The 27,876-nt window shown below is 38.2% G+C and overlaps 5 protein-coding genes and 1 pseudogene across 7 annotated transcripts; 2 read left to right on the top strand and 4 right to left on the bottom strand.

Annotated features, from left to right (window-relative positions):
* Positions 1 to 225: 225 nt before the first annotated feature.
* LOC145480864 (uncharacterized) lies at positions 226 to 4,031 on the top strand. Its single transcript, XM_081459197.1, has 4 exons — positions 226 to 528; positions 1,690 to 1,828; positions 2,748 to 3,004; positions 3,925 to 4,031. The coding sequence occupies exons 1-4, from the start codon at positions 453 to 455 to the stop codon at positions 4,029 to 4,031; spliced, it is 579 nt and encodes a 192-aa protein (XP_081315323.1). The 5' UTR covers positions 226 to 452.
* On the bottom strand, positions 3,480 to 7,061 carry LOC145480863 (LYR motif-containing protein 2-like). Its single transcript, XM_081459196.1, has 3 exons — positions 6,965 to 7,061; positions 6,715 to 6,855; positions 3,480 to 5,394 (listed from the first exon to the last, which is right to left on the bottom strand). The coding sequence occupies exons 1-3, from the start codon at positions 7,007 to 7,009 to the stop codon at positions 5,317 to 5,319; spliced, it is 264 nt and encodes an 87-aa protein (XP_081315322.1). The 5' UTR covers positions 7,010 to 7,061; the 3' UTR covers positions 3,480 to 5,316.
* On the top strand, positions 7,033 to 27,342 carry LOC145480857 (uncharacterized protein C6orf118-like). Of its 2 annotated transcripts, none has more exons than XM_081459191.1 (12): positions 7,033 to 7,254; positions 7,703 to 7,839; positions 8,032 to 8,181; positions 8,676 to 8,878; positions 9,150 to 9,278; positions 9,646 to 9,830; positions 10,272 to 10,339; positions 10,962 to 11,041; positions 11,435 to 11,542; positions 12,312 to 12,365; positions 12,999 to 13,060; positions 26,336 to 27,342. In XM_081459191.1, the coding sequence occupies exons 1-12, from the start codon at positions 7,079 to 7,081 to the stop codon at positions 26,409 to 26,411; spliced, it is 1,428 nt and encodes a 475-aa protein (XP_081315317.1). In that variant the 5' UTR covers positions 7,033 to 7,078; the 3' UTR covers positions 26,412 to 27,342. The 2 variants fall into 2 exon arrangements, with proteins under 2 accessions (XP_081315317.1, XP_081315318.1); XM_081459192.1 differs by lacking the exon at positions 26,336 to 27,342 and adding an exon at positions 13,832 to 14,109.
* On the bottom strand, positions 14,776 to 17,912 carry LOC145480862 (transcription initiation factor TFIID subunit 13-like; annotated as a pseudogene). Its single transcript, XR_014048564.1, has 5 exons — positions 17,873 to 17,912; positions 17,657 to 17,720; positions 16,470 to 16,567; positions 15,693 to 15,792; positions 14,776 to 15,477 (listed from the first exon to the last, which is right to left on the bottom strand). The product of XR_014048564.1 is annotated as a transcription initiation factor TFIID subunit 13-like (transcript).
* On the bottom strand, positions 19,307 to 21,867 carry LOC145480860 (uncharacterized). The gene has a single exon (XM_081459194.1). It carries the CDS (start codon positions 20,636 to 20,638, stop codon positions 19,307 to 19,309), a length of 1,332 nt encoding a protein of 443 aa, XP_081315320.1. The 5' UTR covers positions 20,639 to 21,867.
* Positions 21,941 to 25,049, bottom strand: LOC145480858 (uncharacterized). The gene has a single exon (XM_081459193.1). It carries the CDS (start codon positions 23,532 to 23,534, stop codon positions 22,170 to 22,172), a length of 1,365 nt encoding a protein of 454 aa, XP_081315319.1. The 5' UTR covers positions 23,535 to 25,049; the 3' UTR covers positions 21,941 to 22,169.
* Positions 27,343 to 27,876: the final 534 nt, after the last annotated feature.

Genomic DNA, 27,876 nt, shown 5'->3' with positions numbered 1-27,876 from the left:
GATTTGGCACAGGCGTTTTGAGTCAAAAACATACATCGATAAAAAAGAACTTTTAGGCGGTAATTTCGTAAATTTGATTCTACCCGGATTCTAACAGGAGTACTAGAAAGATTCTTACCGTGAGTAAATACCTGTAAGTATTTTTTCAGTGTATTTTAACAGTGAAATAACGCGGCCGTGATAGCATCCTTATAAGCGATGACAACTGCCTTGATTAGTGGGCTGCTTCTGTAGTTTTTTAAAACCATTTAAAAACTGAAAATAATCAAGGTAAGTCTAAACTAGGTTTGCTTTCAGTGGGTTGCTCGGTTAACCACGGCCAATTTGCCTAATTATAAACATCTAAGCGTCAAGTGCAATATATTTTCCATTTTATAGTTTGCAAATTTTTTTCTTTGTTTGTTTCTTTGTTTTATGTTGTCGCCTTTTATTTTTTTCTTTTTCTTATAGCAATGCAACTACTGATTAACATATTCTCCTCGACGTTGTATCTCACACTTGCTAGTATCACAGTTTTTTTGGTATCCGGTAAGTGCAAGAGTGACATATTTAACTTTTAGGCCTAGTTCACACTAGAGACATATTAACGGCATAACGACATAAACATAACGACATAAGAAGGACGTCACGTTATGTCGTTATGTTTGCAGTGTGAACATCCTGACATAACTGATGACATCAAAGCGACATAACAGCATGAATACAACGACGTAAGGAAAAAACTGATCTTTTCCTTATATCGTTATGTCACGAACGACATAAAAAGGACGTTATCTCGACGTAAAAAGGACGTTATGTTTGTAGTGTGAACATGTAGACATAATGACATATTAGCAACATAACAGCATGAACATAACGACATAAAGATAAAACTGATCTTTTCCTTATGTCGTTATGTCGTTATGTCGCTAGTGTGAACCAGGCTTAATTTTCACAGATGCTGTTTCAGTCTAATTCGTGTTTTATTGGCGCAAATTTACTTTAGGTACGTTTCAACAAAGTGCCATACATTTTTGTCTTAAATTTGTCCGAAATGAGACAAAAAGTGACCGAAAATTGAACGTCCAAAATTTTAACGTCTCAAATTTTTTGCAAGCAATGTATAACATGCGGGCTCTTTATATAACCAAGAGTATTTAGCGTTTTTCCCCTGTGAAAACGCTAATCTTGTGTATTACATAAATAGCCTTAATTTATTCTATTGTTGCCAAAAGAACATGGACAAAGAAATGTCAAGAGTTCATGGTTCTGAAATGTCCTTACTGTAATTTTAGAGAGAGGAAATTCTTGTGAATTAGTTTCTAGCTGAATGTTGTACCAAGCGAATTTGGCCCCTGAAGCTCATCACTTGGATAACGAGTGAGGCTCAGCGCAAGTAGTGACTTCAGTTCGCTTTTTGTTACTGTCCAAGGAGCTATAGCTATATTAGATTACCATTTTGTATCGAACTTTGTTTAACCTCGAATTTACCGCACAGAAATCGAGAGTGAATGATCTAATTATTTTAGTATAAATCTATCATTCTTTCAAAACTTTATCTAAATCCCTTTCACAGACACTTTGAAAACGCAAAGAAGCGGCCGCCATTTTGTTAACAACCGCACACCGCCAGGCAACTCACTATCAATAGGGATTAATTAATTGATCACATTACAGAACAGTTTTTCCTTGTAATTCTTCATCATTCAGGGAGTTTTGAGGGATGCGAAGAAAACTTTGTCAAAGAGGGATGTTTTAAAGACAACAAGCGACCTCTCCCGGTGCTATTGCTGAACTATCGAAACCAGCTTAACGACAACTGGAATGACTGGGGGAATTTTATCAAACGGTGAGGCATAACAAGCAAGTGAACAATGCCTTGCTTTAAAATGGTACTGTACCGTGGAGGTTCTTCAACTGGTTTTCCAATTACAAGACTAACAGTTATGTTCTATAGAGCAGTTTTCAATTGAGTGTCGTAAAGCAAAACCATGCAAAACAATCACTATAACCAATCGCAAAGAGTCTAATCTACCAACCAATTAGGTAGCTGACGCGAAGCGCGGGAAAACGTGTGCGAACTAGTCAAGATGGGTTTTAGTTTTACTTCTGAATGGATGAAAAAGTGCGCGAGTTTTTTTTTTTTTTTTCTTAAGCCAATCGCTTAGCATAGTAATGTGAAAGCAAAGCAACTCCGAATTACTTTCAAAACTCAAGTGAAATCACTCTAAATATAGCGCGATAGATGATTTTGTTTCAGGAACCTAATCGTGTATCGAAGTAATGCAAAACCAATTACTTTTCGACAAACTGTAAGTGCAAACCAATCAGATCACATCCCAGATTTTGGTTTTTTACCAATCAGGCACAACATTCAAAGTACTGGAGGCTTTGTCTTGCACGCGGCTGGACCTTGGCCAGAAACCGCGCAGGAAAAGTCTCAGATACCCAGGGTTGTGCCAAGCTATTAAAGACCGTTACTTAGCCACACAGGGTACAGATTCGTGGCTATGCGCTGCTTTGAAACCTATCTGTTTGAGTCAAAGTGGAACATCCATCATTAAATCGTTTTCACAAGTGATGGGCAACAATTTCAACAACAAAAAATCATTAAGTGTAGAATTTTGCAGCAATGAGTCATTTATTGCTTGTCTTCGCCTAACTTTCTTGATCTGCTCTCTTAGCCGTTGTTTTATTTCTTCCACACTTGTTGTTTCAAATTAACAAATGTACAAATATTTTCGTTTTGTGATTGTTCCCTTCCACAGCTTGGCATGCAGTTGTGCAAATGCAACAAGAAGCAAGGGATTCACATATTTTGGATTGCAGTTTTTCGGCGAATGTTGGAGTGGAGTAAAACCCGGCATTGGTTATGATCACGATGGAGCTGCCAATGGGTGTGTGGGACCGAATCCCAACATGCCCTGCGAGCCTAAACATCCAGTCTGTGTGGGAAGAGGAAAAAGGAATTTCGTTTACAAGCTTGTCACGCCTATCACCCAGGCTGGACCAACACCTACACCTAGTAAGTTCAGGTTGTATGCATAGCAGCCAGCTCAAGAGCGGAGGTCCTTGGGATAAGCATTCTATATTCATGATTTGACATTGAATTGATTATTAAACGTTCGCCTAACACCTAAGATATTCATGGCCTTTACTCTAGAGCGGTTTTCAGTTGAGCGTCGAAAAGTAACTGTTTTTTCATCAACTACGCTACACGATTGGCTTAAAAAAACTTGTGCCACTTTTTCATCCAATCAGAACTAAAACCTAACAGAAATCGTGACTTATTCGCACACGTTGTCCCGCACTTTGCGTCAGCTAACATCTAATTACTTCGAGTTTTGATTGGTTTAAGTGCTTTATTGTCTGTGTCCTTTGTGATTGGCTTGAGTGATTACTTTGCTTTTGGTTTCACGACACTTTTAATTGAAAACCGCTCTATTAATTTTAGTTAATTTGTGCGCAAGCTCTCTTGTATGAGGTGTAGGAGGGCTTGCTTGCATTTCAAACATTAACTTTAACTTTCTTTTCTTTTCTTAAATAGTTACAAAAACTGCTTGCCCCGGCAACTAGTTCCAGAACTAATCGAGGCAGGGGCAAGAGTTTATATTAAAAAGGAAAGAAAGAACAGAAGTAATGATAATGTACAACCATTTTTTCTAACCATTTCCAGACACCCCAAGAGGCTAGGTGTGGCACGTTATGCTAGAATAAACTTAGAATAAACATGGTTCGTACTTTAAAACTCCCTGTATAGATCTTAAAAATGATGATCAAGAATGTCCAAAAATAAACAATCTAAATAGAACCACAGACTACTAGATGTTAATGACGAGTGGTGGTTGTTTCTTAAACTAAACTTGGAATCTTGCATATATTCAGAAAACCACAAAAGCTATAAATCAGAGATAAATTTTAAAACATGATGATTTTTCTCAACAGACTGCAAAGATTACAACCCAGCTTGTCCTGAATATGCTAAGAGTGGATACTTTGAAGAGTACCCAAATGTTCGGACTCAATGTCCATTTTCTTGTAAAGAATGTTAACACTTCTTGGTAGTTTCTGTTAGTTTGAGTATGAATAATTATTATCTAGCAACTGAATTTTAAAATAATGACGTGAATGATACAAGAAATAATTTAGTACAATTTCAGCTAGAATTCTGTTTCCGAAACAATGAGTGGGTGGGTAAGTTCCAGGCGGTGGGGTAAAACTGTGGCATATCCTCAGGGTCAGGTTAAAGTCAAGAAATAAATTAAAAGAATAAACATAATTAAAATAACAAACATGGTTGATTAATGTTTCCTTGACATAAGAAGAGAATTTCAAGTTGATGCTTATCCCTGATTATAAGCTCAATCTACCAGTTCAATTTTCAATATTTAATGTCATTAACAACCACGTCTAGACGGAGAAAGAACACATTTTCCATTTTCCCACAAATCCAAGACAGATTCAAATGCCTGAGTCATTGGCTTGCTGGTCAGTTAGCAGTATTAATTCTAACTCCCCATGAACTTTCAAACATGGTGATGGGTAGGCAAGAGTAAACTTGTTTCCAGAGGGCGTGTTTTTGGTCAGTTGTGACAGAACATGCAATATCCTAGACAAAATCAAAATCTGGAACCAGAGATTTGATTGTGCACATGTGTTCAAGTTTGACAACAGTTTCTGAACATGTGTAGATAGAGTAACTGCTGTAACTAATCTTGGCTCACCTTCTGATTTCTCCTAGAAGTCTGGTTCTTGAAATGAGCAACTCATCGCAGGAATTGCTCTGAGCTAAATAGCACTGCAGTTGGCCTAAACAACAGACCAGCTAGCCTAAAAGCACTCTGTGTTGCCTAAATTGCAATGTGGGTAGCCTATATGTTACACTCCATTCAGTATTAGTAATGCTGACTCAAGAATAGTAATGCTGACTCAAGAATAGTTCTCAATTAAAATGCTAGAACAAGAGGAGATGCTATGAATAACGACTTGGATTTTGACTTGGAATCAGATTGTTGTAGTTTACATGTAGTTTTTATACATGCATTCATGTACATGAGTATCTTGTGTGGGACTCGCTCGTGGTAATAAAAGTTTGTTGTGTTCCCTGCATTGAATCTCCTTGAATCTTGTCCATCCTGACTAATAACCACAATACAGACTTGGCTTAACTTTCCAAATGCTTTTGGTGAACTCATCCGAAAAAAATCTATTTTCTCACCACTCTTGATAATTCAGCATGTTGCACAATGTTCCATTTGTTTGCATAAACCAGTAACTGGAGTCAAGGACTCACCATCAACAGCCTTTCACAGTTGAGACACAGGTTTTTCGCAGAGCTTATTTTGCTAGGTGAATAGCAGAGGAAATTTCCCTCAGTGTGAGTCGACCCTGGGACAACATCATCTTGATTACAATCTAAGGAAGGATTCATACATCTTATTAGACATTTTAGTGTGCCTCACTGTTTTTTCTCTGAGTCTTGCAATGTATTTTGGCAAGCCTACAAGGTGAGTCAAAATACAAATGACACGTAAAAACATGAAACAATTATAGATACACTAAAATCCCTAAATATAAGAGATTTAATATTTTACATTTTACTTTCCAGAAATCCTGAGTGCTAAAATGCAAAAATTTGTGGGAAAATATAGGTATTCATTTGCATATTATTTTCACTCTACACTACAGAACTGGATAATGGAATCACTGGCACAGTTGCAGTCAGAAGTTTTTTTGATTTTAATATTATACACAACTTAGTCGGTTCAGAGGGCCAATACCTGAGATCAACCAATCAGATTGCTCCTTTGCCAGTCCAATATTCTCAAAGTATTGGACCAGGCACTGTCCTCATTGATCGGGGGGGGGGGGGTACTCCCTTACATGAGCTATATAGGTATGTGGGGCCCCAAATGGTATGGTTTTTCAGCCATTTTGGTCATAAATAGGGTATCGACTTTAGCCTATTTTGGCCATTTTGGTCATAAACAGGGTATGGTTTTTGCACTCTAGCCTTGATATGGGTATATTTCTAAGAAGAAGCTACTTTTTCATCATTATCAAATCAACAAAAGCCCTTCACAAATTATGTTTACGGTAATTTAACATTGGTCTGAACTAGGGAACTTATTACAATGCAGATCTGAAACAAGGTTTTAATTAAATGGTTAGTTCATAAATAGGGTATCGAATATTTGGTCAGGTCATAAATAGGGTAGGGAATATCGCAGATTTTGGTCATAAATAAGGTAAGGTGAAAGTGAAGGTAAGGGTAAATAAGGTAAGGGTTTTGAGAAGTGGGCTGCACACCCCCACCCAACTTTTCTAGGAATAACCCCCCGCCCCCTGGGGATTGATCCTGCACAACCACTTTTGAAGTTTTCTGGTTGTTTTATGGTTTCACAGAAAATAGCCCTTTCTTTTTTTCTTCCACCTCTCTTTCCCATCTGGTTTGCTTAACATCAGATGTGAGTATAGTCAGCTCCTATCATCTCATCATCAGCAGCTTCCGACATGACCTGTAGTAGTCACATTATTCCTCACCAAGGAACCGATATTTTTTGTTTGTCTGTTTCAGCTCAAACGGCATTAGACACGTGTACATTCTAAATACCTATTTTAACATGTACAGCGATGATTGTCTGCAGCCCGGTGTATATTAGCTTAGCCCTGGCGAGAGCCCTCGCCTGAAACATGAACTATTACTTTCTATTGTTACTTTTCTGTGTAAGTTACCTCGTCCTTTTCAATTTTGTTTTTCTTAAACTCCGATCTTGCCCAATCGCCGAGTTCTTTTCTGTGATCTTCATTAGGAACTTCTCGCAAGGTTCGTAAAATTTCTCGGTATAGGCTTAAAACTTGTCTTCTGAGAAAGAACTGTCGAGATAAAAAGACACGATCATCATAAATGACGGACCGCAGATAAATTAGCTACAATATGGGCAACATATTTCCCCATGAAGTGAACTATTTTCGATAGTTTTACCTGTTTCAATGAAAGTGCATTTCGAGGCATCTTTCCAGTCGCCATTTTGGCTTAGGAACCAAGTCTGTGTGGGATCTGGGGCGAGTCCTCCAAGGTGACGGAGCAACAACAAACATGGCGGACGACAGACGAAAACCTTCGTCTCTCAAAGATTTGCTTGAAACTATATACGAAGTTCACAGAAAGGATATCAAAACCTATACAAGTGGTCATCTTAATTCTAGCAAGCTTTTAAAACCTCCAGGAGAACGTCATGCAAGATGGGAGACTTCAGATAAACCACCAATTCGGTACGTAAGCTGTATTGCGCGCCACATGTACAATTGTCAGTGTAAATTGTTTACATCGAGACTTTGATCCTAGCACTATAAAGTGATACAGTGGAAACCAGTTATACAACCAACCGTACACCTTTAATTATGGTCATATTGAAGGTGCGCGGATATTACAGGGATTCTTGACTGACTGACTAAACACTTTCTTTGTCCCATAACCTCTCAGACAAACTAGTACAACAGGACTCACACCTACAGTAGACAACGGAAGTGAAGACTTTGAGTAATAACCATGAAATTTTTTCTACACATTTTGCCTCTTCTGAAGATAATTTTCCCTACCTTTTTTTTGTGTTCAACTGGTGAAACCCAAAGCCATTTATAAGGATAGCAGAAAGGGGTGGGGGGTTGTGATCCTATTACAGACCTGTGTAGTGAGTTACATTTTCCATAATAATTACAGACTCAAGTCGCCAAACCAACTTGTTGACCACCCAGTGAGAAGAGGGGAATGCAGCTCAACAGAACTCAGGCACAAGACCATGGCAGATCGTCTTGTGGAGTTCAGTCTGGGGCCCACGAGAAATATTGCACAATTCAGTAAGTAACAGTTCAAGATAATAATTTACTTGATAACGAGACTTCTATATACTCAAAATTTGACCACAAGAAGAAAAAGCCTGCTGTTTCTTCAGGACCTACCAATACATGTTACAGTAGTGCATCTTTTCCACAAGCCAGATTCCTGTTGTCACTTTTTGGTTGATTCTATTATTGTTTGGTATTTGGCAGAACCAGAATCAAGGCCAGCCTCAGGAGACGATGTTGAAGAAATGCTTTTAAAAGATGGTACAGATACATCAGGCAAGCTTGCCAAAGACAAAATACATGTTGAGGAGTTGCGTCTGCCAGAAATAATGATACCAATGACAAAAACCAAAGGTAGCAATTGAAACATTTTGTGTAACTTTTTGTTTTCTATCTCTCGTCGTCCTGAATGTAAAGTATGATTATGTTAAAATACATATACTAGAGGAATGTTACATGTAAATCTCATGGTCTGGTATAATACACATAAATATTTTTACATGCATATAGCACAAGACCCAGTCATCAGGCCAGATACTATCTATAGTATAAGTGATATTTCCATTCACCCAACAACATTTTTTATTTGTTAAAGGCTATAGACTGATAGCCAAAAGCTTGTGTTTTTAAATCTTTTCAACTGGAGAACATTTCACTTCTTTTACAATATGTCTTATTCTGGTTACAGCTCTATTTTTAAGTGATATTTTGTTTATGTGGCATCATTATTTACTTTCAGTTTGTTATAAAAGATTTTAAAAATGTATCCACCTGTTAATACTAAGCAAATGCCTTACCATAAGTAGAGTTTGAGCAATCAGTTATTAAACAACATGTATGTTCTCCAGCTGGTAACCTCCCTGGGAAATCAAAACCAGAAGATGTGCACCAAGCATTTGTTGAGACTTACCTGAGTTACCCAACCAAGGCAGACCAGTTCGCGAGCTTCAAGAGGTTTGGTGACCAGGTAATGCATCTCGGAGATGTTCATGATCGAGGAGTGCTCACGGGAGAAAAGAATGTGCGAAATTTGGAACACAAGCTTGCAAAGGTAGTCATTCCTCAACAGTACAGATAATTATGTGCGAAACAGTGAATTTTATGAATACAGCTGTTATTTAAGTCTTAGCCAATGCAATCTGTTGTTTTGGGGGAGAATACTATAGTGACATTAGAAATGTTAATTGTTATTGATAGATAGAATATACAAGTACAGGCTAGAACAGAAATCTGCTACTCCAGGCCAGTAGACAGGAGAGATGAAAGCTTGAAAGAAATATTTTGATTGTTACCAGTAACTTATTGTTTTTTGCCAATTGTAGCAACTATCTTCCCTGGAATCAGCAAGTCAGAGGGGACCAAACTTTCACAGACTTCAGATATACAACAGATGTTTTGCTGAGATCATTGAAGAGTCCAAGACATTCGGTCCTCTTTTAAAAAAGATTAAAGTGAGTACTTGACTAAGTGTTAATAAGAATAGTTTAAGACCTATGAAAGTTGTGATAAGTACTGCAGGCAAAGGTTTCCCCATTAAATGGGGAAATTTTATTACAAATGATAACAATTGATTACATGTATAGAGATTTATTTATGGGGAGATTTTTTCTTGTTTTACTCACAGGATGAGTATGACAGCTACATATCATATTTGTTAGACACACAAAAGCCATCACAGCACAAAGTGCTGTGCCATCACATTGACAGTCTCTCAGAAAATCCATTCATTAAATGGGGAAATTTTATTACAAATGATAACAACTGATTACATGTATATTGATTTATTTATGGGGAGATTTTTCCTTCTTTTACTCACAGGATGAGTATGACAGCTACATGTCATATTTGTTAGACACACAAAAGCCATCACAGCACAAAGTGCTGTATCATCACATTGACAGTCTCTCAGAAAATCCATCCAGCTCGGATAAACTGAAGGATGAAGAAAAGAGAGTTGAAACTCTGGAAAAGGAAGCAAGACACCTGTTAGAAGAAAATGCAAGGTAGATAAATAACCTTCACTGAAACTGTCAAATACTCATTGGCTGAAACTTCAGGATCTTGATGGACAAGATCTTGACGTTAACAAGTCCATGTGTATTCCATCTATAGTTTTTGGTGTGTGCGTGCGTGTGTGTGTGTGTGTGTGTGTGTGTGGCCAAATTCAATGCCTAGTCAATTCATTAGTAGTGGTATGAGTCATTCTCGTTATCTGGGCAGCTCTTTTTTAAAGATTTATTTATTTAAACCATAGGCTTACAGTATTTTGACTACAGATGCCTGCAGAAGTCTGTAATAGCAACCTTAATGGCAGAGTACATCAGTGAATCAATCTTATCTATTCCATGAATTTGTTGTGTTTATTGAAATAATGATTATAAATAGACACATTTTATATTACTCAGGGAACAAAAACACTTCTGTGTGACTTGATTTTTCAACAGATTGACCAAACTCCTTCGAGAAGAGGAGCAAAAAGCAGCAGAAGAGTTAGAAGCTAACATTCCAGTTGGTTAGAAATTTATTTCAATGTAACTTGTACTGTTGATGTAAACTTCAGTTTGTAAGTCAGTGAGAAACTTTTTCAATTTCTAAATAAACTACAGTACAACTGAACTTCACAAATGTGTCCAGACACTCAAGAAATGTGTGTAGACTAAGGAGAGGTGTCTACTTATAGCAGCTTAAAAATTTGATGTTTGTGTGATTTGGCTGGACCAAAGAAGTATCTGCTCACAGGAGGTGAGTTGATGTTGAACAGGAGGTGTCTGGTAGCAGAGTTTCACTTTTGCATGTTTTTGTTTAAATAGATGTTTGGACAATTTCGTGTCATCTGATTCAGTTGGTTTTGTTTGGCTCAGAGATGTTCATCATGTGCAAACGTTTATGTACAGTGTAATTTTAAAGCAAACTTGTGGAAGGTCAATCTGGGCTTGATACAACTTATTTTAGAGGCTTTATAAAGCCCAAAAAATTGTGACAAACATGTACCTTGCCTAGGTAATTGTCACAAAAATACTCAGTATATTTTCTCTTTTATGTAGGCTCCTCAAAATTATACTTTATGAATTCAAAATAATGTACTTGCCTATAGCTATTTCCAATCATCTTGATTTGTTTTTTTTTTTGGATAGAGCCCCAAACCAAAGTGTCAGTTCATATTGAAGAAGTCCCAAAAGACCTTGAAGAACAAGTAGAAGAATTACATGCCCAGGTAGTTATTTTTACTTGGTTACATTTGCACTGCATGTTGCATTGGTGTTAGTGATTAATTTTTGCTGTTCGATAAGTTATTTGTTTACGTCGGAGATGAACAAGGAGAATTGAGAGAAGTCACAAGAAAGGTTAATAGAGTCTCACACGAGTTCATATTAAAGAGTCTGGAATTTTTGAATAAAGTATTGGATTTACAGACCAGGAAAACACATGGAAAGTTTACTCAATAGATGTCCGTTAAAAAAAAATGGAAAAAGAGTGATTAAGTATTTTCCAAGCTCTATGAAGAGCTTGCACTATTACTGACTGCACTACAGAACAGATTAATTTTGCTACCTAGTAATGTGAGTTCCTGCTAATTATGACTGATAGGTTGTTTTCTTCCTCATAGATTTTAGCTCAGCTTGATACTATTGATGACATTAAGAGACATCAGAAGGAGTACTGTGTGCCCATTACTGTCTGTCAACATCTTGAACAGTGTATCAAGGAAACAGAGGTGCAATCAATGAAATTGGATCCTTATATAAAGTACATATTAGACACCAGTATATTGACAGTAGTGCTGAGGCTGCAGTCAAATTCTGTTCTGTAATTGTGTTTAAACGTAATAACATAAACTGCCTCTTATAGGCCCCCCCACCTAATAATAAGCCCCTTGGTTATAGGCTCATCGATCTGTAAACCCAAAAATACATCTGGTTATAAGATCCCACAGATATAAGCCTTCTCTAGCTTTCCTTGATTTGAATTCGTTTTATTGTGATGTTTTAAAGCTTAACTAAAAACCAGTAAATGAGAAAACCTCTTTGATCGACGCAGATATAGCTTTTTTCAAAACGTTTTTTTTAAATTTTGTTTATAAGCACCCTAAAATATAAATCCAGGGCTATGCTTATAAGCCCGTCTAAAAGCCCTTACAAAGTTGTATAAGCCCACGGCTTGTAAGCGGTAGTTTACGGTGTTCTTAACTAGCTGGGTAATTGATGTTGAAGTTAAGATGACCTTCTTGAGTGAATCACACACAGGTGATTTGTACTGATACACATGTTGGCAAATACTTTTGAAGCAGTATCATTATTTTTTTCTAGCCCTGAGTACAATTTTGACAAATCTACTTAATTGACTCGTTGGTTAGAATTTTTTGACAGCTACTTTGGTGCATGCAGTTCTCTACTACAGCCTTGATAATAACATTGTATCATAATTATTAATTTTTATGTATTCTATTATGTATCATTGAATAACCCAATAATTTCAAATACTAGGTGGACATACAAAAATTATGCAAGCAGAATCAGTTTCTGGAGCAAACAATTGAGGTGAGAACAAGACTTACCTTATAGTGTACAGTTGTATATTGTCATCTTCATGTCATGTTATGTAAATAATACATGTATACAATGGAGTGCATCACTGAACTCCACAGAGACATACAGTCAACTCCCGATAGCTCAAACATTCAAGGGAAATTGAAAATATCAGGCTGGTACACAGGGGCATTGCCAGGATTTTTTAAAGGGGGGTCACACTGGGTCTAACTTAAGGTACCAACCAGATTGTCATGTTGACCTCCATGCTGTGTTTTAGGTTGTTTGCTTAAAAAAGGCTTATCAAAGGGGGGTCATGAGCAACCCAGGACTCCCTATAGCTATGCCCTTAACTTGCAGAACAGGCGTAATTTTTTGCATAGTTTAGGCAAACAGAGGAGAAAGCGAGGCAAGCTTGAAATGCAAAATCACACGTGAAGGGAAGAGCACAAAAAAAATCGCTCTTTCCCTTGTGTGCGACTCAGGCTTCGTGCTGGCCTTGCTTTCTCCTCTGTTTGCCTAAACTATGCAAAAAAATTATGCCTGTTCTGCTGGCTAATGCCCTTGGTATAATCATGCCTTTTCCCATCCATTCCTCCCATTTAGTCACTCACTGCTTTTTGTGCTTTTGTCCACATATCTCAGGAGCTTGAGCAAGAACTACAGTCCCTACTAGACAGGTCAAAAATTAAACAAAAAGATGCCAGGTATATATGGACTTTTATTTGTCTTAGTTTGCACTTAGGTAATATTCCTGTGCCATTCCATTTAGTAAATGGTACTCGTACTTTCAGACATTTCTAGTATGATATATCCGCTCTAAAGGAGCCAAGTCTGCAATCATTACAGTCAACAAGGGAACTTCTCGGAAAACATGCTAAATTATCTCATAAAATTATTTTTTAATTACTGATATTCCAGCTCACAATTTTCCATTTCCAAGCTACAGTCCTGGACAGGATTGTTGTGACACTAACTGCTTCTCAGGTTGTAGATAAAATGTGTAAGCAACGTTTTTCCCCCCTCTCCCTTATCATTGTTGCTGTTGTCCATAACTCATGCCTTGTGTATGGACAACCTTCTGATAAAGCATTGAACAAGGAGAGGGGGCACTGGAAAACACTCAAATTTTTTTTAGTTGCATTTGATGGAAGAGGATTACATGTATCATTCAATACTGTGGTGTTTCTCTCAACTAGTTTTGACCATGAGTATAGTTATGTCCCAGTACAATCTTACAATAAATTCTTGTTAAACAGACATGGTGGCATTGTAGGAAACAAAGCAATATAACTTCTGTTTTGGATTATTCTATAAATTAGCAGATACACTTACAAGGTTTAAAAGAACATTTCCTGTCTCAGTAACTAGAAGTTGTTTCTAACTTCCCCTGTAAACAAATAAACCATTTTCAGTGGGAATAATTATTATGTTCTATAAGCATTTCCATTAATTTTGTGTTTTTCTGGTTTTATCAGGCAATTGTGGAATTGGATCAATACATCTGATGTCATCAGTTTGGGCAAAAAGGAAAACGAAAAGAGTTCCAAGTAAACAAGAAGACTAATAAATTTGGAGACTTTTTTAAAAAGATGTAAAATATTAATTGTTTAAAACTTGTACACAGAGGATATTTATGAGGAAAATTGGATTGAGTGAAAACTGTACATAAAATTAAAAGGATTATATTCGATGTGTAAAGAAGCCATGAGTATGCCTAACATTATTTGCACAATAAAATTGCGTGTTACACCTGTCATGAGTATGCCACTTTACTTGTTTTGATATTAAGCAATTCCAGCAGTTCCCAGAGCAGTGAGGTGTGTTTCTGTGGAAGGGTTATGGAAATTACTGGGGACATCACACTCAAAATTAAGACATCAAGTATGGATGATGCAGTCGTGACAGCCCTCTCCTCCCACCAACGTGGCCTGGGTTTGATTCCAGCCCAGTGCCATATGTGGGTTGAATTTGCTCTGCAGGTTTTTCTCCGGGTTCTCCGGTTTTCCTCCTCCACAAAAACCAACATGTCCAAATTCCAATTTGACCAGGATAGAGGATCCACATGAAAACCGGCTAAGGCTGACATGGCTTCCTCTCTAAATATTGTAATTTATTTATTTTATTTTAGTTATGTATGTTCATGTCTACATAACCCAACACAAGCTGGTTGAGTGAGTATGAAACTTAAAACGTTTGGCTTTTTTAGTAAGTGTGATTACCATAGCTTTAGAATTTAAACCACTCTATAAATCAAATATATTATACAATAAACATAAAGTGGCAGTTTTCTATGGTTAGTAATACAATGACCAGACCATTAAGGGATTTCTTATAACCATGCAATGAGATGTTGTAATAATCAGGCATGATAGCTGAGTTTTAACAATCATCTTGACCCATGAATGACAAAATACCAGTATTTCAAAAATGAGATCTGAATTTTATTTTATTGGGAAACTTTCACTCAGAGCTTACATGTATGCACAACTGTGAGAAATACCTATCATGAAACAAAATTCAAAGAGGGTTTATAATATATTGTCAAATATTATTGCATGACCAAATACCAAGAAAGAGAGTTGTAAATAATGATAAGCTAAGATGTATTTTTAATGATATTCCAGGCATCTGAAAATCAGATTAAACTATGGGTGTTGACAGCAGAACTCTGTATGCACATATGAAACAAGATGTTCTTTCTGGCAGTCTTTAAACTAATGTCTGCGGAAGAATGCCCGGCATGACTTTTGTTGTACTCCTAGGCAAAAGTATCGGTAGACAGCCTGAGACGAATTATGTTGATACTATCCAACCTAGAAATAACTCGGACAACTTTCAAAACATTACAGCTGAGCATTCAAGGGATACTTTCTGCACCCATTTACTAGAGCTGTCCTGTCAAGTCTACTTTGGGAATTTTTGTAAATGGTTATTTAGGAACTTGCCCTTGAGCAAGTGCCTGCTCATATGACACTATTGTCATTGTTATATTGTTATATTCATGAGGCAGTTTCTTTTAAAATTCAGAATATCCCTCTAAACTTTACACCATTTCTCCATAGCTTTCAGCGTCAAAAGCCTTCCTTGCTTTCTTGAGTTCTTCATTCATAGTCAAGAGATCCTAAAATAAAGGAAAATAATGAGGAGCAATTGAAAATTTTAGAAAAATTATATTGAATTTCAACTTAGTTATTTTAAAATTCTTTAATGGGATATAATGTATTTATCTGATCAGTCCTTGAAACATAGCAAAGTGCGATGAAGAAGAATGCAGAATCTATAAAATCAAAAAATAATTATACAAATAAATCTGTTATCACAGGACAAATTCCTCACTTTGACTCTGGCATATTTCTTTGGATCCTTTCTGATCAAGAAGACACTATCCTCGACATGCACCTTTCCTTTTTTTACCAACTTCCATTGCCTTTAGTGTCTGGAGAAAATTCATAGAATTTTATTTTATGTTCAAGATGGGTTCGTTTTAAATAAGATATCAACAAAGTTGTTACTACATTAATATTCAAGATCAGGACTCAATTTTCAGGAAAAAACCTTGGGGTGAGTTGACCCCTAAGTTTTCAGATTTAGTCGCCAGCAAAAGGATTTCAGTGGAAAGCGTGAAAAGTTATTGCCAGTGAAAAAAAATTGGTCACATTGGCGACCCCAGCGGTCGCAATGTTGAGCTCTGTAGATACTTCATTCTATAAAAATTATACAATGATTACAATGATGAGTATGATAAGAGATATAACAACTTATCTTTCATCTTTACATATGGGGTTCTCTTACTGACTAGCTGGTGAATCGGAAAACATTTTGAGAGTCTTATTCTGGTTTGAGCACTGCAGTTCTCTTGTGCTTGGTACTCAGGCACAACCTCTCTCCATCAAATTCAGCCTTTCATCTAGAATCTTTATGGTATTCTTTACTTTAACTGGACAAACATGCTTAAGGTAACATGCCATTAAACGAATCTGCTATTTCTGCAAGTCATTTTACCCTTAAGTAGCATATATATATACCTCCCATAAGTAAGGAAAGCTGTATGGAATTGGTGATTTATTTAATCACAATAAGGCTATATATGTGTACAAAGTCTTGTTTTCTTACCATTTCTGTGATGTATTCTACAACAAGATCTTCCAGCAAATCCACAGATTCAGTGAAAGGTACTTGATCATCACCAAAGCCAAACATCATGCATCTCACTTAAAGCAAAAGGAAGGTTATTTAGAGACTCCACTTGAACCTCCACTAACAGACACCTCCTGAAGGCGTACACCTTCCATAAATGGACACTTAGTAATGGTCCCAGCTACATACTTGTAACCACTGCATTATTTACTTCCCATAAGCAGACATCTCTCACAAATACAAACACTTTTTCTGGTCCCAATGGTGTCTGCTTTTGGAAGGTTCAACTGTATATAAATTGGATCATGTGTAGTAAAGGCATTTGCGGTTGAGTGTCGATCCATACCCTTGATTGATATCCTCGATCAACACTCCATCGACACCTGGGTTGACACTTGAGCAACAATTGATTGACATCTCAGTTGACAGTTGGTTGAGAGTCAGCTAATTTTTGATCGATGCATATGAGATGGTCGACACTTGGCTGACTATCAACCAACTGTTGATCAAATGTTCATGAGTGTCAACTGAGTGTCAACCGAGTATCGATCAGGATGTCAATCAAGATGTCAATCGAGGGTGTGATCAATAGTATCAATTGACACTTGACCACAGATGCCTTAAGTGCACATGATCCTAAAAATTTAAATATTTTCTTGAGCATTATTGTTCTGAACATGTCACATGATGCAGCCAAACCTGGGGAATATCAGATGATATCCCCAAACGATATTCCCCAGTTTTTAAAATTTGCTCCTTTTGCTTGGAGGTTCAGTTTTCACCCCTGCTATATTGTTAAAAATTTTAAATAGCACTAAACATTTTGAGCAAAGTAGCAATATTTTCTGACACCGCAGAATTATTTTGGCAATAACAGCTTAGATTACAGAGGTCGCCACAGAAGAGCAACAGTATGTAAAAATATCTGAACGATAATAAGCACAATAAACTCATCTGACATGAAAATGCCAGGAAAACTGTCCACTACTCGGAACAAACAACGTCCGCGGAAAAATATCTGTCCGTATTTCGCGCCAAATTGAGGCTATCGTTTCTATCATTTGCTTTCCATTTACGCTAAAATCAAACATCCACCACAAATAAATAACATTGATATACATTTTCTATTGTAATGGATAACTAAAATTTATCTTCCAACTTACATTCCTTGTGGAAAAGCCTTTTACGTTTTCCTGTGGTTTCTGCCTGGTTTGACTCGGATTCGTCCTGCAAACAAAACGACCTCAACTGGTGTTGGTTCGTTTCAAAGCAGACTGAATCCTCCATCGAGAAAACTCTCAAAACGAAGAGTTCGTCAGCAACCTAAAATATATCCTTGAAAATCCGCCAACTATTATAATTAAAAACACAAAAAGTACCTCAACTTCATCTTCTACGTCCGCCATGTTTTTTGTTTCGGTGCCGTGTTCGGTACCAGTTTCTTGGCGTCGTAAACTTAGTAGTTCCCAGGGCTCTGGCTCGAGGTAGGCCTTATCACGGTTTTCGACGCCATCTTGCCGGATAGGCAAAGCGGTCAGAAATTACAGTGTTTGTATGGAAATCCGATGGCGAATGATGTTTTTTTTTTCCAAACGTTAAAATACTCCAGGTAGAAGATTGCATTCACCACGTTTTAGGGATGTAGCTTGGCTAGAAGACGCTCAGTAAATTTGTCTAATTCAGCCATGCTTTTGTCTGTAATTTTTTTTCCCGCGAACCGCGCCTCTGCCCAGCCAAATTCACAAATTGTATAAAATTCAATTTTGGGGAAAGTTATTTGCCATCGGATTCCCGTACAAACACTGCTTTGCCTACCCGTCAAGATGGCGTCAAAAACCGTGATAAGGCCTATTCGCCATTTTCACATCGCCCATAATGCACCTTGTTTGCCCCCCAAAATTCTGCATAACCTTTGTTTCCCATTTCCCCTGGGTATTACAGTCGTCCCAAGAGAAACTGAAAACAATGCTTATGCAAAATTTTGGGGGCAAACAAGGTATATTGTGGGGGGTGTTGAAATGGAGAATTAAGGTCCTCGGAAATGGGATTTGCGGCATTCTTGAGGCCAAGTCAGCGCATTATAATGTCTCATTTTTTGTTTTAACTCAGGGGGTTCGATCGAACCCTCCGACCCCCTCTCCCCTTCCCCTTAGATCCACCCTGGGCGGCTGTTAGCGCGATTTCAAAATAGTTGGGCGCGTTTTCGCGGGATATCATTTGTTTAGGGTTGAATTTCACTGATTTACAATATCTTGCTATAGATCGACAAATGGGCTGCTCTCTTTTCAAACTTTGTTATTAATGGTAGGTGGAGCTTTTTTACAGGCAGGTAAAGGGTAATGAAACAAGGAACGATAAATTTGTACCAAAGATCTGAATTGACAGAATTGGTAACTGACAAGGTAACTATGAAAGCGTCAATTTGTAAATGTAAGTCAAAAATGGTTTACCCTGTACTGATATTATTTCGATTCTCAGCGGACATATAACAAAGTTGCGCAGGGTGAAAGTGAACATTTGAAGGAGTGGAACTGACAACAACATCACACTTTATTTGGCCCCATTTAGTAATCCATATTTACAATTATTTCAAATAATGTTTTAAAAAATGCTGGAACATGCTTTTGCAGGTTCCCGCGGATTATTTTTACCAACCGGGGCCGGTAGTGAAGATTATTAAATGATTAAACAGGATTCGCTGTTTTCAAACTCACGTTCTCAACATCCGATCCAGTCACACAATCAGGAGTATCATCTTTTTCAGTGCCTTTTTACGGTTCCCACGCGGGTTTTACGGTGGGGCTTTCTCGGTTTTAGCTTAAAGCCGAATTTATACCCGCCAGAAATTCGTCAATGTGTTGATCTAACTTCTGCCGTTCGCTGTCTTGATATTCTGGCAATTCAATGCTAGCTAGACCTGCAAGTTGTTCCCAGCTTCCCTCTGTCATGGCCTTCAGTTCAATGCCGGCAGAAATCATCTTACGCATCCCTTCTCGGGCGTTCCGAATATCATTCTCGAAAGGCCGCGTTGGCACCCTGTCGACTTTATGCAACTGGCAGAGATTTATGATCAACTTGATGCTGTGAGATGAGCAATGTGCAGCAAAGAAATCTACTAAGTCCTGCGCACATTCTTTTTTCTTGAGATCAGGTCGTTTGTCGTGATGCTTCGTTGATCTGTAGCAAGGCTGTTTGTTCATGAACATGTTGATATTCCCTCCCCTCTCGCGACGAAGCAGTTGGATTGCTTGTCGAAACTCGTCGTCCATCAGCATAAAATACTCGCCATGAATTGTGTTTCGACGTTCACCGTAGAAGCAGTTTCCATATCTAGCGTGGAAAATCAACCGGTCGTTGGAGTCTGTCAACCTAACATAGACGACGACCGAGGCGGCATAATCAACTTTTGGATTCCGTTGCCTCGACTTTTGTCCAACACGACACATCGGCCCATCGAGACATTTGTAGCTGATGTGATCTCTCTTTCTCTCTGTGACATGGTAAAACATGGCACAAAAATGAGCTTTAGTGATAGCCAGTGGGTTTCGTCCTCCGACTTTATGATTTTCTGTGTGATCGTGTACAATAGTGACCTTATCACACTCTTTAATCTCGCTCAACTGGACTGACGCCCAGTCTCGCGGCGGGGAAAGCTGTTGGAAGTCGATTGCCTCCACCGTATTCCAGTCCATAGTAATAACTACAATATGATTCAAAGGAGCGAAAACCACAAAAAGTTGACATAAAGGACTCGGACCAGCTGTTATACTCTGAGGGGTAACATTTTTAGATGAAGGTGGGCTACCTGGGTTACATTCCGTTTTTTCGATGACAGTGTTCCCGTTTCTTTCATGACAAATAAATTTACTGACAAGTCGTGGCTTTCCAACCAGATTATACACCTTGATGCAGTTGTCGCCGTTGTCTGTGATGACGAGGTGGTTGTTTGGGGCAAAGCAAACATCATAAGGTCTTACAAGGTGCTCTGTTATTGTTTCGTTTCCCGATGATCTTGTGTCACCAGTGTCTCCTACTAGGTTGCGATACAACTCGACACAAGCTGCACTTCTCTTGGCTACTGCCAGCCACCCTTGCTCAGAGATTGTAAGCCCTGTTTCGCTTGGCACTGAAAATCCTTCCGCCATGAACCCACGGTTTTGCTCAGGCAGTGAACAAATGATCAAAAATACCACTGATTGCACTGAATAAATTTATGTTGCTTCACTAATTGCTGTACGGCGGCTTATTCAGAAATATTCAAATATCAACAAAGGCCGGTGAACCAGAAACACCGAGGGAGAGTCGATGAAACAAGTAAAGCTAATGCTTTTAGCCGAAGAATCATCAAGAACCACCTTTCTTTGGAAGGGTTGAAAACAAGACAAGCTTCGAAGTCTTTATGAACCTATCTCTCCCTGGCAAAATGACTAAAATGTCGGTTCGAACCAGCAAATGTCGTGTTGCATTTATAATAACCATGAGCAGAATTTCTCGGAAAACGGACCATTTCTGAGAAAAAGTGATGTAATTATCTAAAAATAATTTGACAGATCGCATGTTACATAAACACTGTAGATTTTTCCAGAAGTAATTAACATAACGTCGTTGCTCAAAATAATTCGAATCGTAAGGTTTTTTTATCTTGTAGGAAGAGAGATAGAAGCCTCAGAGCACGACGTAATTATATCCTTATGTTGTTCTTCGTATTTGTGTTCATTTTAGACTTCGTTTTTTAAGCCCAATAATTTATCCGAGGCAAGACTAGGTAGTTAGGGAACTGATGTTTGTAGGGGCCTGTAGGATGCGCCCGTACGAGTAATTTTCATTCAAAATAACGTACCCTTATGTAAAAACCTTTTTTGTGGGAGTTACATCAGGAGACTGGGTTATAAGAGTAGTTTAGCGTGTTGTGAAAACATCAGTGTAAACTGACTCAGTCAATATTACCTCAAGCCGTGCGATTTCTCACAAGGCATAATGACTTTGTAGGAAGTCCGTACAGAGGTTTCACAAAGAATAAGGAATTCTCACATGTACAGTTCCAGACACAAAATCCCTTCCAACTTTCGTTTTGTATAATCCAAACGAAATATTCCCAACGATAAGTCCCCCTCTTCCATCGGTTTTGGAATTAAGCGGTAGTTGAACCTAAGAAAATTGTGTTATTAATCTTATTTTGCTGGTTAAGTTTAGTCCCAGCGTCCCAGTTCAGTGTGCCTCTCTTTACAAACTTTCACAATGTCACCTTGACTATCCGCTGTTGCTGACACATCAACAGGAAACTTTCAAGCTACTGAGAGTTGTTTTGCTCAGTACGCCAGTTTTTGCTTGATCGGCTGAACACAAGGAAAAACACTAATAAGTGTTTCAGCGTACATTAAAAAACCGTGAATTCTGAGTTTACATAAAGTACGCAATTATGATAATCTAATAAAGGAAACAATATGTAACATGTATAATAAAAAAGTTTATGGAGATATGGACAAAACTGTGTAGGAAACAAAAGCATAATCGACTGAGTCAAACGTACTTTAAAAAAAGGAATTAGTTCACTTGTTCGTGCTAGACACAATGTTTATGAGCAAATCTGAAACTGATCTTTGTGAGTGATGGTAAAGAAGCACTTTAAACTATTTCTGTTGTGTTGAATATGTTAGTTGACTCGTGATAAGATTATCACGGTACGAACAGCCAATTTAGTGGAGTAATCGGCGATCTTTTTATTTCAGCAAGAACTCCTTGAACGTGTTGGTCCAACTTTTGTCGGTCGCTGTTTCGATATGCTGGAAGTGTGATGTTTGCAAACTCAGCAAGTTTATCCCAGTTGTGTTGAGTCATGGCTTTCAGTTCAATACCACAAGAAAACATTATTTTCACCCCTAGTCGAGCATTCCTGATATCTGTTGCCAGAGATATTTCTTGACCGCCGGGTAGCATATCCACCAGTTTGTACAACTGGCAAAGATGAATGGTCAATTTTATACCGTGTGGTATACAATGGAGGTTGTAGAAATCTACCATATCCTTTGCACAATCCTTCATCTTGAGATAGGTTTTTTTACCGTGTCCTGTCGACCAGAAGCAAGGCTGTTTGTTCATGAACATATCAATGAAGCCTCCCTTCTGATCTCGAAGCAGATGAACGGCTTGTCTGAATTGTTCGTCCGTCAACATGAAATATTCTGCATGGGTAGTACTTTCATAAGCACCTTCGTAGCAATTGCCATATCTGGCGTGAAATAAAAGCCGACCATTTTTCTCCGTTAATCGAACATAAATGACGACCGTTTCAGCAAATTTCTTTCTATCTCCTCGTTTTCCAACCTTGCACTCTGATTCTTTCAGACAAGAAAATCTCGTGCGGCTAGTTTCAGTTACGTGGTAAAACATCGCACAGAATTGAGCTTTGGTGATCGCCAAAGGATTAAATCCTCCAACTCTGTGATTTGCTTTGTGATCTTGAACTGCGCTTGCCTCGTCACAAACTAAACTCCTGTTGAATTGTACAGAACACCAATCAGCAGGAGAACATACCAGAGAGGAGCCCAGGACAATTAAATTGATCCAATCAATGTTGATAAGGAGTACATCGGTTGCACTTGTGACAAATAGCCGAGATGGAGGCCCTGGACCGATGACTAAATTTTGAGGGATTCGAAATGCTGTAATCAGCGCCAAGACACTTCCCATTAAAGGACATTCCACTCTGTCGGAATTCAAATCTCGTACGATCAACCGTTTCAAGCGATCATTACCAATCACAATTTGATTTGCTAGTTGTGGACCTCCTTCCAATTTATAAATCTTTATTCTGTTATCCCCAATGTCTGAAACAACGAGGCTGTTATTCGGCGCAAAACACACGTCGTAAGGAATCGAAAGCCCCTCTGTAATTCTTGTAGTCATCCAGGGGACGCACTCATCGACACCCTTGCCGTAAAGTACAACGCAGTTTTCACGTTTATTTACAACAGCAACCATTCCCTGATCAGAAACGGCTATTCTATTGCCTTCAAAGTTTTGAAGCGTACCTCCGGCCATACCTGCGATTTGACGGATTTGCCGCCGAAGAACAACCCAAGACAAGGCAAGTGCACCTCGCAACCACAACTCGACTCAATCCAAATAGAATTGAGCGGTTTTCGACCTTTTTGTCCGTCCAAAGTGAGAAAAGAATCTTTCAAGCAAATTTAAGACAAACGTTTTGGGTTAAAGAGTTAAATAATTTACCGAGAAAATGGTGTGACAGCTATTCTCGGAAAACCCTGAGCGGTTCCAAGAATCGCGTGACTGGTACTTTCGTTTTCATCACGCCAATGTTTATCTTCTCGCTCAACGTTCAGTATCATTTTCGTAGCTCGCTGGCAATCATACTACACCATGCAGTTGGCTTAATTACTCTCTGGTTGCGTTCCTTTGGGGTGATCTGGATCAAGATCAGTGATCCAAGATCACTCTGATCATGGTGCATCAAAGCAACCGATGAATCCCCTCTGGTCACGGATTCATCGGTTCCTTTGATAAAACATGATCAGAGTGATCTTGGATCACTGATCCTGATCCAGATCACCCCAAAGGAACGCACCCTCTGATTTATTTGGTCAAAGCCTTTCAGCTTCTTAGTTTTGTCTTTACATGGGGAGTTTTGTCACCGCCTGAATTTCATACACCTCACGTGGTTGCTCACTTGCGTGAGAGGGTTTTGGCTGTTCTGGGAGAACTTCTCATGAGATAAACTTTGACAAGCGAGCAGTGCTAAAGTCAATGAGCAGTCTGTACTGGAGTAAGAATACGAGACTTAATTATAGTACGGGTGCGACTTTCAGTTTCAAACTCAAATGGTTTATAATTTAAGCTGTATCAGGTTTCCATCCAATCCCATTTCAATAAACACTGTACACAGTCACGGTCTTCTATTCACCTGGCCAGCAAATGAGAAGAAAGTACGTGCGAAGGTAATTGGATTGAGATTTGAAACTCGTGCTCGTATTGAAACTGGTGTAACTTTCCAATGCACTCGCTCAACGAACTCTGCACGGGGGACTTTAGGACGGTTTTCATTCAATCCAAATTCCTGTTTGAATGTTTGGAAATTTCCGTTGAAATTCTAAACTTTCTACGGCTGGGAATTTCCGTCAGTTCGTTCGATTTGTTTTTTCAGAATGTCGAATGAATAGTTCACATTTCGGAAATTCGACAACTCAGATTTTCTGGATGCTTTCAGTTTTCAGAGTTTCGGAATCTTTGGCCGAATGGGAAGTGCCCCTAGCTGTCTACCTTTCCCGCACTCTCACATCCCCCCCCCCCCCCCCTGCCGCTGCGATCCCTCCCGTCCACTCTGCACTAGTACTGCTCGAGTGAACAAACCAAGAACCACTTCTTGGTGAAGTAGAGTACAATTTTCTTGGTGGTTATCGAAGAGGTTCAGCCGTTTATACATTTTGGTCGTCCGCGGTGATTTGGTTTCTTCTGCTTTTTCTTCATCTTTAGTTCAGTTCTCGATAATCGATAATTATAAACAGAAACACCTTGAAATTTCGATTTCTTGCACTTTACACCCACACGTGAAAAAAGAAAACAATACCGAAACACTGGAATAATTTAAGTCCAAGTGACTGACAGCACAAGATACTTTTTTAAAGAAAAAAATCATACCTCAGCTATGTACGTAACTACTATTTAAACCCATAACAACTGAGGTTCGATCATTTTAAAAAAGATGTTTTTTTCGACACTGAAACAGCTGGCCATGGTTGGCTTAACACGAAAATATCTACTACCTGGGGGCCAGAGGCAGTTTATTTTTCTTTCTCGCCATCGCGAGGAGTGGTGAACCCTTGAAAGCACATAAAAACAATTTTAAAAAATTGGACTTAGTGTAATCTGCCACCTAGTTTTTAAGAAAATAAGTCCATCAAATATATCTGATTTGACGAAGTTCAAGATTAATATAATGGGCTGAATAAATTTGTTTTTAATCAATGACATCAATGTTACCTCGTGTAGAATTTTATGTGTTGGAATGTACACTAGTTTACTGTTAAATCTGTACATCCACGTAAAGCAAAAACGCTTAGTGACTTCAAAGGAAAAATATCCAAACTATGGTGGTAATTGTCGCCCACAAGGTTTCCCGGTTCTAGCTTAATCGGGTGTCGCCATGGCTTTAGCGAGTGTGTTAACATTCTTTTTTCATGCAAATACTGACGTCATTTGCAAATATCCACTTGGCCACAAAACAACGCCTGTGCTAAAATTCCAGGCTCTAAATCAACTAAACCTTCGAGTACAATAGCGTTGATTCCTGCTGATTTGAAAGCGCAAGTTTTGGCATTTCTTCCCTTGAAACTTGTGCCACATTCTCGGCAAAATTTTAGCGTGTACAAAGGGTAAGTACGATTTATTCTGTCCGTATTGGCTTCAATTTCGTAGTTTATAAAATAAAAATAAAAACGTTTGCGCCTTGACGCAAGAGATATTCGTCCAGACAATAGCAGACTCACTTTTACCTGAGTCTGGGGTGCTTTTATGGTCATGGTATCGACTTCAAGTCTGGTCGTCAGCATACTTTGATTTATGCGTGTGTGTTTTACAGGTTTAGTTCTGCCGGTATGCAATTTTCACGCAGGTCCTTGTTTGATACTTTCTCTAAGAACTTTAGAGTCCGGCGTTTTAATATTTCAGAAGATTTTCTCTTATATAGGTGGAAAGCGTGAGAATTGTTAAACGAACTAAGCCTTGAGGAAATAAATGGAGAATACTTTATATTATATAACACATATATCATGTGTCTTAAATTTTTGACCATTTCCATTAATTTTGTGTTTTTCTGGTTTTACCAGACAATTGTGGAATTGGATCAACACATCTGATGTCATCAGTTTGGGCAAAAAGGAAAACGAAAAGAGTTCCAAGTAAACAAGAAGACTAATAAATTTGGAGACTTTTTTTAACAAATGTAAAATATTAATATTTTAAAACTTGTACAGAGAGGATATTTATGAAGAAAATTGAATTGAGTGAAAACTGTATATACAATTAAAAGGATTATATTTGATGTGTAAAGAAGCCATGAGTATGCCTAACATTATTTGCACAATAAAATTGCATGTTACACCTGTCATGAGTATGCCACTTTACTTGTTTTGATATTGTGCAATTCCAGCAGTTCCCAGAGCAGCGAGGTGTGTTTCTGTGGAAGGGATATGGAAATTACTGGGGACATCACACTCAAAATTTAAGACATCAAGCATAGATGATGCAGTCATGAGAGCCCTCTCCCCGACCAATGTGACCTGGGTTTGACTCCAGCCTGGTGCCATATGTGGGTTGAGTTTGCTCCCCAGGTTTTTCTCCAGGTTCTCCGGTTTTCCTCCCTCCACAAAAACCAACATGTCCAAATTCCAATTTGACCAGGATAGAGGACCCATGTGAAAACCAGCTAAGGCTGACGTGGTTTCCTTTCTAAATATTGTAATTCATTTGTTTTATTTTATTTATGTATGTTTATGTCTACATAGCCCGACACAAACTGGTTGAGTGAGTGTCAAACTTAAAACGTTTGGCTTTTTTAGTACCGTAATTTCTGGCAGATTACCCGCGGGTAATGCGTTAATTTTTCAGTAAACTACCGTTGCTGCGGGTAATAGGGTGGTGCGGGTTATCTGATAATTTTTTAATCTTCCCGTAAGTATTTAACAGTAATTATTATAGTGCTGACAGAAGATAAAACAAAGATAACAGTCATTAAATATACGCTTACCACAAACCTGTGTAATGCCTCATTTGTTTAAACGAGAAACACGTCCTATCAACTCTTGTATCGTGCTTTATTTGCTATAAAATTCTTTTAAACGTTGATTGATTATAGCTGATGCAAGTTGGATGAAATCATACAAAAAAAATTCCATACAAATTTTTCGCTACGTGTTTGTGCTTTGACAGTTTTCTTACCTTGTCAATTTCACAGCTAGTTTTTTTTTTTGCTTAGAAAAATTCTCACCTAAACCTTTTAACGTGTCTTTTATTGTGGAAAACACAAAGCCTAACTGAAACATGATGCCGACGTTTGTCGGCACGCGTGCAGTGAAAAAATAGCATTGACTCTGATAAAAAAAAAAAAAATGCAAGAATACTCAACGCATCAGCGAAATATTCCTAGCTAGCGCTGCCTTGAGTTACAGAGTATTTTCCCGTTTCAAGCAATTTCTTAGACCCAGTAGAACCTGAGATACCATAAATATCTTGGTGATCTGTTGAATTCATGGCGCCGCATAATTAGTGGAACGTGATAAAAAATATAATTGTCGGCAAGAGTGTAAACAAAACACTGACAACTGAAGAAATAATACAAAAATACTGGACGCATCAGTGGAAAATTTAC

The sequence above is a fragment of the Orbicella franksi genome, chromosome 3, assembly GCF_964199315.1.
Source record: "Orbicella franksi chromosome 3, jaOrbFran1.1, whole genome shotgun sequence".
NCBI classification, from domain to species: Eukaryota; Metazoa; Cnidaria; class Anthozoa; order Scleractinia; family Merulinidae; genus Orbicella; species Orbicella franksi.
The sequence above is the reverse complement of the archived record's forward strand: the minus strand, read 5'-3'. Positions and strand labels throughout refer to the sequence as shown.

Bases quoted from the DNA above. Each gene is read 5' to 3' on its own strand.
- LOC145480864 (XM_081459197.1), top strand. From the start codon at position 453: ATGCAACTACTGATTAACATATTCTCCTCGACGTTGTATCTCACACTT. The intron at 1,829-2,747 runs GTGAGGCATAAC...TCCCTTCCACAG, and splicing joins TGGGGGAATTTTATCAAACG to CTTGGCATGCAGTTGTGCAA. The intron at 3,005-3,924 runs GTAAGTTCAGGT...TTTTCTCAACAG, and splicing joins TGGACCAACACCTACACCTA to ACTGCAAAGATTACAACCCA.
- LOC145480863 (XM_081459196.1), bottom strand. From the start codon at position 7,009: ATGGCGACTGGAAAGATGCCTCGAAATGCACTTTCATTGAAACAG. The intron at 6,856-6,964 runs GTAAAACTATCG...TTATCTCGACAG, and splicing joins ATGCACTTTCATTGAAACAG to TTCTTTCTCAGAAGACAAGT. The intron at 5,395-6,714 runs GTAACTTACACA...ATCCTTCCTTAG, and splicing joins ACAAAATTGAAAAGGACGAG to ATTGTAATCAAGATGATGTT.
- LOC145480857 (XM_081459191.1), top strand. From the start codon at position 7,079: ATGGCGGACGACAGACGAAAACCTTCGTCTCTCAAAGATTTGCTTGAA. The intron at 11,042-11,434 runs GTAGTTATTTTT...TCTTCCTCATAG, and splicing joins TAGAAGAATTACATGCCCAG to ATTTTAGCTCAGCTTGATAC. The intron at 13,061-26,335 runs GTATATATGGAC...TGGTTTTACCAG, and splicing joins ATTAAACAAAAAGATGCCAG to ACAATTGTGGAATTGGATCA.
- LOC145480860 (XM_081459194.1), bottom strand. From the start codon at position 20,638: ATGGCGGAAGGATTTTCAGTGCCAAGCGAAACAGGGCTTACAATCTCT.
- LOC145480858 (XM_081459193.1), bottom strand. From the start codon at position 23,534: ATGGCCGGAGGTACGCTTCAAAACTTTGAAGGCAATAGAATAGCCGTT.